Source organism: Saccopteryx bilineata, chromosome 1 (assembly GCF_036850765.1).
Source record: "Saccopteryx bilineata isolate mSacBil1 chromosome 1, mSacBil1_pri_phased_curated, whole genome shotgun sequence".
In the NCBI taxonomy this organism is placed as follows: Eukaryota; Metazoa; Chordata; class Mammalia; order Chiroptera; family Emballonuridae; genus Saccopteryx; species Saccopteryx bilineata.
In genome coordinates, this window is record NC_089490.1 from 84,979,842 (window position 1) to 84,989,926 (window position 10,085).

Below are 10,085 nucleotides of genomic sequence, written 5' to 3' on the forward strand. Positions count from 1 at the left end.
GGCTCCCATCATGCACAGGCAGAGTAACACTTGGCCAGGTACTCTACACTGTACAGAGTCTAGGATCCTGCATGGTCAGCCAGGCAGGCTCTGCGCCCTCAGATTCTCCCTCTGGCTCACAATGCTCCAGCCATGCAGTCTCCTTGCTATTTCTCTACCACACCAGGGAGGCTCCAGACTCCGGGTCTTCGCTCTTGCCCTTACCTCCTCCCAGAACACTCTTCTCCCAAACACCTGAATGCCTCACTCCTTCACCTTCAAATATTTGTTCAAATGTCTCTTCAATGAAGCCTTCACCTTATTTAAAATTGCAACACTTAACTTCACCACACTCCTCCTCCTCCTCCTCCTTCATTTTTCTCTTTAGTACTTTGCATTGATGCATATACTTTGTATTTTGCTGGGTTTTATTTCACCTCTATCTCTAGCGCTTAGGACGTGCCTGTAATATTTACTGTTATTTGTGAAATGAATGAATAATGAATGAATGGAAAATTGACTTGGCACCCGTGAACGCCCCCACCCACACCTTCATTTACTCCCACATTTATGCGCTGACTTTATACTGAGCAAAGGAAGATTAGGCTCCTGGGTGACCAGGGTAAAAGAAGCGGGCCTGAAACCGAGAGGGTAAGAACGCCACGTGGCGCGGTTGTCACAGAAACGCACAGCTCCCACTTCCCAACTACAACTCCCAGCGGCCTGTGCGGTTTCCGGTGGGCAAGATGGTGGCGCGCCGGAGGAAGCGTGTGGCGAGAGACTCTGCGGAGGGGATTCCGAACCCGCCAGGCTACGCAGGTGAGAGGCTGCGGGGACACGAGGCCGGATATGGTCAGGCTTCGCCCAGGAGCGGCTCGGGGGTCGGTGCTGGCCCCGGTAGGCCGTGAGGCCGCGGGTCCCCCGAGACCCAAGCGGCGCCTTGCTCTGGTCTCAACTACACTCTCCCGGGACGAGCCCACTTTGGCCAGCGCTGCCCTTGGGTGAACCTTCCTCTGCCCACTCTCTCCCTCAGAGCATGTCCTTCCACATCTTCCCCCCTCAGTGAGTAGAACTGCTTCTCATCATCTCTTTGCAATTCCCTGTCCGGTCCCCATTAGCTCTCTCACCTGGGCAGTTATGTGCCCTTCTAGTTGGTTCTCCTGCTTCAGTTCTTGTCTCTGACTTATGTTCTCCACCCAGGTGCCAGCACATGGTCTTTCTAAAATCAGGTTTAAATCATATCTTGCCTCACACGCCTACCTCTACTTCCCATACCCTCTGAACCCCCCTCCAGTGGCTCAAGTTAGCGAGCGCCTAAAGCAGAATCCAAACTTGTTATCATTGATCCGCATGGCCCACCTGCACTGGCTGGTGCCGACCTTGAGCCTGGCTTTCTGTGCCTCTGAGGCGACAAGCTCTTTACACCGCCAGGAATTTCGCACTTCCTGTGCCCTCTTGGAGTTCCTTGGACAGATGTGCCCTGACTTTTGCCCAGGCTTATGTCATGCATTACCCTTATCAAAGATGCCTTCAGGTTATCCAAAGGCCTCTTCACCCATCACCCTGTTTCTTTCATATTTGATAGTCTGGTTTTATGCTTATTCGCTGTCTTCCCCCATGACCACGTGAGCTTTCTGAGTGTGGGGGCTGCAGCTGTATCCCCACTGCACACTCTGAAGAAGGTGGTGAGAGAAACAGAGACAGTCCCTATTTTTATAAGGATTAAAATGTATGGGAGCCTGGCTGGGTAGCTAAATTGGTTGAAGCATTGTCCGTATTATTTAGAGATAAGCCAAGGTTGTAGGTTTGAACCCTGGTCAGGACACAAAGAATCAACCAATGAATGCATAAATAGTGGAGCAACAAATTGATGTTTCTCTCTCTCCTTCCCCCCCCTCAAAATAAATAAATAAATAATAAAATTAAACATGCGGCAATATGAGTGATTATCCAAATCATCATTCAAGTACAGAAGCCATGAGAGAAATTATGAAGGCACCAAGCAGGTGGCTCTCACCTGGCATGTGAGGTGCTTCTGAGGAAGTGAAGTGAAAACTTGAATGGGTGGGGAGAAGAGGGTTGATCTTTCAGGTAAAGGGAACAGCACATGTGAAGCACTGACTTGTTGGAGGAACAGAGCGAGGGCTAGAGGTAGTCAGGGTCAGCTGGGTCTGCAGCCACCGTAAGGGTTTTGGTGTTTACCCCACAAGCAGCAGGGATAAAGTGTCCTCTGGTTTCACTCCTTACTTGTAATGATTGCCCGGTTATGTTCTGTCTCCTCCACCAGCTTGGGGGCCCCTCATGGGAGATTCTTTGCTTATTCAGTCTCATAGCTTGCATAGCACCCTGCACAGGCCTTGCCTCGAGAAAGGGCTCAGTGAAGGATGGGTGGATGGGTGGATGGATGAATGGGTGGGTGGACAGACAGTTGGGAGTAGAAAGGGGCAGCCTAAACCTGACTTTAATGCCATCCCTCTCCTCCCCCATTTCCCTTCCAGCCATTCGGATCAAGTTCTCTGAAAAGCAGCAGACTTGTCATTACCTGTATATGAAAGAGCACAGAGTTCGAGAAGGCACCAAGTCTTCTTGGCCTCAGAAAAGGACCCTTTTTGTCCTCAATGTGCCCCCGTACTGCACAGAGGTGAGCTGGTATCTGGGAGGGAACCTGTAGGCTTGGGTGGGGCTCTAGGCAGAGCAGGGCTTCCACTGGCCCCCCAAGTCCATATTGTTGAGATTGAGCAGCTAACTGAAGCCTCAAGAGAGGGGTGTCTAGAGCAGTGATTTTCAACCTTTTTTGAGCGGCAGCACATTTTTTACATTTACAAAATCCTGGATGGCCTGACCTGTGGTGGCGCAGTGGATAAAGCGTCGACCTGGAATGCTGAGGTCGCCGGTTCAAAACCCTGGGCTTGCCTGGTCAAGGCACATATGGGAGTTGATGCTTCCTGCTTCTCCCCTCTTTCTCTCTCTCTCTCTCCTCTAAAATGAAAAAAAAAAAAAAGAGTTGTGAGGTCATGTTCTAGCAGCTGAAATTAAAAAAAAAAAAAGTCCTGGGGCACACCACCTACCAAAATGACACAAAGTGACACTCTAACACAGTACATATTATGCATATAGTTAATAATATAGTTTCTAAATGTATTTATACTCACTTAGTGTGAAACCTGGGCCTGTTTCGATGAACACAAAAGGGATATCCTGGCAGGAATGGTAGAAAGACACACACGAAGCTCTTCCTCAACAGTTCTCAGTCTCTCTCTGTTTTTAGTTTTTATTGCAGTCAAGCTTGAGAAGCTCAGCTCACATAGATATGTGGTTGAAAACAGGAGCAATGTCAAAATAGCTTTGTTGGCCAGAATGGGGAACTCCTTGGCAACAGATAACCAAAAACTGTCCAAAAGAAGATCAACAAACTTTAGCTTTAAAGTTAGATAACATTGTGATGCATTGTATATCACCCTCTGCGGGGGCCTCTTTTAAAAAGAAAAAGGTCAAATATCTATATACACCATCAGGAGAGACATAACCAGCTGAGGCTGAGGCTTTATCTAGTGGTGGCAACATTTACCTCCAGTCCTGACCAGGTTTAGAAATCGGGACCATGGGGAGGAGTAGCAGCTTCAACTACTCGCTGGGGCCACACAATGACAAGTGCGCGGCAGCCTGAACGGGGACCTTCCTGGGTGTGGATGAGAGGCGGCCTACTATTGGTTCATTGCTAGTGGTCGGGATGCATCCTAGAAGGTGATTGGTCAGTGAGCGTTCCCTGTGCCTCCACTCTTCCAGATTGTGAGGGGAATGTTTATGTTCGGATGGAGGCCGCTGGCGGCGGGCCAAATAAATAGCCTCCCACAGGCTGTAGTTTGGGGACCCATGTTTAATTTCCCCACGGCACACCTGACCGTGTCTCACGGCACACTGGTTGAAAAACACTGGTCTAGAGGGCACCTCTCGTGTCGAAATTTTCTTTTTATTAAGTGAGATAGACTCCCACATGCGCCCTGACCAGGATCCACCTAGCAACCCCTATCTGGGACTGATGCTTGAATCAACCGAGCCACTGACTGCGAGAGCAGAAGAGGAAGAGAAGGGGGAGAGGGAAGGGAAGAGAAGGAGATGGTCACTTCTCATGTGTGCACAGACAGGGACATCAAACCAGGACATCGGCATGCTGGGCTGATGCTCTATCCATTGAGCTAATTGGCCAGGGCCCAAAATTTGCCTTTTTTTTTTTTTTTTTTTTTTTTTGTGACAGAGACGGAGGGACAGATAGGGACAGACAGTCAGGGAGAGAGATGAGAAGCATCAATTCTTCATTGCAGCTCTTTAGTCTCCTTAGTTGTTCATTGATTGCTTTCTCATATGTACCTTGATTGAGGGGCTACAGCAGAGTTAGTATAAGAAAATAAAACAACTTTTTTTTTTTTTTTTTTTTTGACAGAGACAGAGAGAGGGACAGAAAGGAACAGACAGATAGGAAAGGGGAGAGATGGGAAGCATCAGTTCTTCATTGTGGCTTTCTCATATGTGCCTTGACCTGGGGGCTACAGTGAGCGAGTGACCCCTTGCTCAAGCCAGTGACTGGGGCTCAAGCCAGCAAGCTAGGGCTTCAAGCCACTGGCCTTTGGGTTCAAGTCCGCTACCATAGGGTCATGTCCCTGCACTCAAGTTGGTGAGCCCACATTCAAGCCGGCAACCTGGGGGCGCAAACCTGGGGTCCTGTGTGTCCTAGTCAACGCTCTATCCAGTGTGCCACCACCTGGTCAGGCAAACGACTTCTAAATCTATCCAGACCTGTCAACTTCTTTACCCCACAAAGCTGTTGAATTTAGTATTGTGTAACTTTACAGAAGAGAAACTTATTTTTTAAATAAATGTCAGCCCTGGCCAGTTGGCTTAGTGGTAGAGTGTCAGCTCAGCGTGTGGAAGTCGCAGGTTTGATTCTCCATCAGGGTACACAGGAGAGGTGACAGTCTGCTTTTCTTCCCTTCCCCCTCCTGCAGCCATGGCTTGATTGAGTGTGTTGGCCCCACCACTGAGGATGGCTCCTAGAGCCCCTGCCTCAGGCACTAAAAATAGTTTGGTTGCAAGCATGGGCAGAGCATCGGCCCCAGAGGGGGATTGCTAGGTAGATCCCAGTCAGGGTACTGGTGGGAGTCTGTTTCTGTATCTCTCCTCCTCTCACTTTGAAAAAAGGAAATACCAGTTTCTGACAGGTTATGGTTAAAGAGAGGAAACACCACTGCGAGGAAAGTGTATCATTTCTAACTTTCTGAGCAGCAGTGTGTGTGGAGAGTGAGGACATGGCCAGGGGCACACAGCTCAAAGGGTACTGCAGACCGAATATAGCCATGTACTCAGCACCCAGATTGAGAAACAGCAGCACCACACCCCAGAAATTCCTCGTGCTCCTGTCCCCACCAAGGCTAACCGTCATCCTGATCCCAACAGCATAGATTTAACTTTGTTTTTAAAAGGCTGACTCAGGTCGTAAAACTTATTTAGTTGTTTCATAAAATTAGAATACTCAAAATAACACCAAAAATGTCCCCAACTATTCTTGTAATAATTCTTTACTATTTTTGTTTGTTTATTTGTTTTGTAATAATTTTTTTAAAATGTAGAACCTAATGCTACTTTTGGGATCATTTACCCAGAGAAATTGATAGGAAAGACTGACCTTTCAGCAAGATGACCTTTCTTTTTTTTTCTTTTTTCTTTCTTTTTTTTTTTTTTTACAGAGGCAGAGATAGGGACAGACAGACAGGAACAGAGAGAGATGAGAAGCATCAATCATTAGTTTCTCATTGTGCATTGCAACACCTTAGTTGTTCATTGATTGCTTTCTCATATGTGCCTTGACCGTGGGCCTTCAGCAGACTGAGTAATCCCTTGCTGGAGCCAGCGACCTTGGGTCCAAGCTGGTGAGCTTTTTGTTCGAGGAACCAGATGAGCCTGCGCTCAAGCTGGCGACCTTGGGGTCTCGAACCTGGGTCCTTCCGCATCCCAGTCTGACGCTCTATCTACTGTGCCACCGCCTGGTCAGGCCAGCAAGATGCCCTTTCAAAGGGAGAAAATCTCTTTCACTTTGATGAGAGAACCAAACACACCCCAGGCACATGCTTCCTGGGGGCCCTTACACAAAGCCAGATGCTTTTTTTTTTTTTTTTTTTTAATTTAAAAAAAAAAATTATTGCCTGACCTGTGGTAGCACAGTGGATAAAGCATCGACCTGGAAATGCTGAGGTCGCTGGTTTGAAACCCTGGGCTTGCCTGGTCAAGGCACATATGGGAGTTGATGCTTCCAGCTCCTCTCTCTCTGTCTCTCTCTGTCCCTCTCTAAAATGAATAAATAAAATAAAAAATTAAAAAAAAAATTATTCATTTTTAAAAAATATTTTATTTTTAACTTTATTCAGTTTTTTTTTGAGAGAGAGAGAGAGAGAGAGAGAGAGAGAGAAGGGAGAAGAGCAGAAAGCATCAACTCCCATATGTGCCTTGGCCAGGTAAGCCCAGGGTTTTGAACCGGCGACCTCAGCGTTCCCAGGTTGACACTTTATCCACTGCGCCACCACAGGTCAGGCAAATTATTCATTTTTAGAGAGGAGAGAGAGAGGGAGAGAAAGAGAGAGAGAGAAGAGAGAGACAGAGAGAGAAGGAGAGAGGAGCTGGAAGCATCAACTCCCATATGTGCCTTAACCAGGCAAGCCCAGAGTTTTGAACCAGCGACCTCAGCATTTCCAGGTCGACGCTTTATCCACTGCGCCACCACAGGTCAGGCCAAAGCCAAATGCTTGTACCTGAATTCCGTCTCACACGCCATCTCCTGAGTGCCCTGACCAGGGCAGGAGTCGATTTTTTATCCATGGTTTTTAATGTGAAAATTGACAAGGTTGTAGTCTCGGGTCCAGGGAGTGAAGAATTTTTGCCTCCATGTTGAAGACATGGCTTCCCCAGGCCCTTCCTGCATGCCTCCGATTCGGGCACAGACACGGGATCCCAGACCTCCAGGGGCAGAGGGAGGCTCCTGGACAGCCCTGCAACCACTCACACTGTGCTTCCTCGGCCACGGCAGGAGTGCCTGTCCCGCCTGCTCTCCCCCTGTGGCCCCGTCCAGTCAGTGGAGTTGCAGGGGAAGCCCGAGCTCGCTGAGAGCCTAAAGGAGCCAAAGTCAAAGATTTTTCACCCCAAGCCTGTTTCGGTAAGCCTCCAAGTTCTGGGGTCTGCAAGAATGGGGGTGTGGGGTGGGGCTAGGGTGGTGTCCCCAGCGTGGGAGGGGAAGGTGGTATCAGGTGGCAGTGGAACTTTGAGAGCATTTCCTGTAGCCTTAGGCCAGCCTTCGCTTGTGTGGTCCAAAGGGTGGCAGATAAACAGCCAAACAGCCTCCACTCCTCGCCCAGGACTTGCTACATTCTTTAGCTTCTTGCTGGCTCTTTCCATGGTCTGGGCCAGAGGTCAGGGATCACCTCTGCCTCTTCCTCAGGCTCGGTGGCCCCACTGTCATTTCCCTGTGTCCCTTGAGCCCACATCTCCTTCTGGTATAGTGGAATTTGGACTAGGGTGAGCACATTTCTCACTGAATTTCTCCCTTAAGTGGGATAGAGGCTCTGGTGGGAACAGGTCACTTTCACTTCTGGTGGGAGTGTGGCCAACCCACCTCTGGATTATGGACAACCTCCTAGTTATCATCAAGGTTCAGGGACAGCCCAGCACATCTCCCTTTGGTGATAATCAGGCTGGAGGCAGGTGGGACCCATTGGGCCAGGCATGGGTGGCTGGAGGAACAGGAAGGTTCCTAGCACTGACATCTCTCCCTTTCTCCAGGGGTTCCAGGTAGCCTATGTGGTGTTCCAGAAGCCGAGTGGGGTGTCGGCTGCTTTAGCCCTGAAGGGCCCTTTGCTGGTCTCAACAGAGAGTCACCCAGTGAAGACTGGCATTCACAGTCAGTACTGTGGGAGGGTTGGGTGCCTCCTTACTGGGCCCTGGGTCCGTGGGGGAAATTTTGCGGGGCAGCATGTGAGAGGCCTGAGCCTAGTACTCGGGGCAGGCAGGGGTGAGGGCCCGACTCGCCACCACTAGAACCTTCCTTACCACCTGAACCCTGGGCCAGTCTTCATGCCCGTGGTTGTGAGATAATCCCAACTGGCCTGGCAGGTCCTGGGGTGGGGCTCCAGGTGTCAGCCTGAAGAAGCCCTGTTTCCCTCTCTCCCTTCTTCAGAATGGATCAGTGACTACGCTGAGTCCGTGCTGGACCCGGAGGCCCTGCAGGTTGAAGTGGACACATTTATGGAGGCATATGACAAGAAGATAGCCGAGGTAGGGCTTTCGTGGGTGGCTGCACATCACCTGTGTCACTGTGAGGAAAGTGGTGCCACTGCTGTTGTGATGTAGCTCCTGAGGGTGGGAGGGATGGCAGCCTGTCCTGGTCACCCCATAGAGTCCAGATTCCCTTTTTCCCTTTTGAGTCCTGGGCCACCTGACTTGGTGACATCCAGTCTCTAGGTCTGTAGAGAATGAACAATAGTCCAGAGGTGGAGTAGGAGGCAGCCTTGGCATGTATGGCCCCCGCCTCCCAGCTGAGGCCCCAGCACTGTGCTGGGGGTGGAGGGAGCAGCAGGCGCTGCTGGGAGCAGGTCCTGGGGGTGTGCGGTGGGGGGAGTCTGTAGAGGAGGGAGGCGGAGAGGTGTTCCTGCGGCTGCAGGGCGGGAATCAGGCGCCATCACAGGGTCCTGTTCCTTGCAGGAGGAAGCTAAGGCCAAAGAGGAGGAAGGGGTCCCTGACGATGAGGGCTGGGTGAAGGTGACCCGCCGTGGCCGGCGGCCCGTGCTCCCCCGGACGGAGGCAGCCAGCCTGCGGGTGCTGGAGAGGGAGAAGCGGAAGCGCGCCCGCAAGGAGCTGCTCAACTTCTATGCCTGGCAGCACCGCGAGACCAAGATGGAGCGTAAGGGCGTACCCCCAACCCGGCCCCCAACCCCATGGGCAAGGCGTGTGGCCCAAGCACAGAGCCCCTGAGGCAGTTGTGAACCTGAGGGCTAGCCAGGGTGTCCTTAGGTCCAGACTTCCCAACAGGCTTTGGGGTTGGGGTCCCAGCCCGACAGCATCTGTGTGGTGGTCCCCTTGTTGTTCCCCAGAGGTCACCGTGGGGACCCCTGGGTTATTTAGGGGCTGTATAGGCACCTGGGTGGTAGGACCCACAACTAGTCCCCTGAGTGGTTCATGCTGGAGGTGATTTTGAGTGCTCGCTGTGGGTGTAGAATGGGCATGTGTGCGGCGCACCTTTGCTTCTGGCCTTGTCCCCTCTAGATTGACCTGCCAGTGGGCCTCTGGGCCCCACATCTCCCCTCTGACCCAGTCACCGAGTGAACAGAGCTGCCACCTGAATTCTGTGGCACTCTGGGGCCCTTACTCCTGTCCAGTATGATTGCTGTGGTGGTGAGGGCCTGTGTGAAGTGTTCCAGGGGTCTCCCAGCTCTCCCAAGAGCCTTGTCCTTTACCTTGGGTGTTTGTGTGCAGGGGTAGGAAGGGAGCAAGTGCCTTTTCTTTTGGTGATTTCCTGTCTGAAGGTTCAGGCGTGCCGTCTGGTTCACTTCAGTCCCCGCCCTGTGACTGGGCCTGCAGTCCAGCTTCTTCCTGGCAGCATCCAGACACGAGGGGATGCAGTGCTGAGCTCCCCAGCTGGGAGTGGAAACCAAGGGGAGAGGCCAAGCAGACTCTAGTGGGGGGCGTTTGGAATGTTGTCTGACCTTGGCCATTTCCCCATTTCCTTGCACTGCAGATCTAGCCCAGCTGCGCAAGAAGTTCGAGGAAGACAAGCAGAGGATTGAACTGATGAGGGCCCAACGCAAATTTCGTCCCTACTGAGCTGGCAGGGACTGGTGGTGGATGGGTGGTGGGTAGCCACCAAGGACCTGTAGGCCTGGACTCAGATAGCACCAAGGTCTGAGCCCTCACAGGGTAGAGGAAGGGCAGTGTCAACCCTTGATCCTTGTGAGTCAGCCCAGAATGAGGACTCAGCCCTCAGGAAGCCACTAGCCCAGGAACTGGCTCCTTGCTGCTCCTGGTGTCTTGCCAGCCTGTCTCTGGATCCCTCTCTGAAAGCTAAGTGT

General features: G+C 51.3%; 1 protein-coding gene across 1 annotated transcript; it reads left to right on the forward strand.

Moving 5' to 3' along the window:
* Positions 1 to 704: 704 nt before the first annotated feature.
* Positions 705 to 9,997, forward strand: RRP7A (ribosomal RNA processing 7 homolog A). The gene is made up of 7 exons (XM_066256397.1): positions 705 to 798; positions 2,478 to 2,620; positions 7,055 to 7,180; positions 7,804 to 7,921; positions 8,198 to 8,295; positions 8,722 to 8,920; positions 9,755 to 9,997. Exons 1-7 carry the CDS (start codon positions 726 to 728, stop codon positions 9,838 to 9,840), a joined length of 843 nt encoding a protein of 280 aa, XP_066112494.1. The 5' UTR covers positions 705 to 725; the 3' UTR covers positions 9,841 to 9,997.
* The last annotated feature ends 88 nt before the right edge of the window (positions 9,998 to 10,085 follow it).

Coding starts and splice junctions, on each gene's coding strand:
- RRP7A (XM_066256397.1), top strand. CDS start 726: ATGGTGGCGCGCCGGAGGAAGCGTGTGGCGAGAGACTCTGCGGAGGGG. Junction 2,621..7,054: donor TGCCCCCGTACTGCACAGAG/GTGAGCTGGTAT, acceptor CGGCCACGGCAG/GAGTGCCTGTCCCGCCTGCT. Junction 7,922..8,197: donor AGTGAAGACTGGCATTCACA/GTCAGTACTGTG, acceptor TCCCTTCTTCAG/AATGGATCAGTGACTACGCT.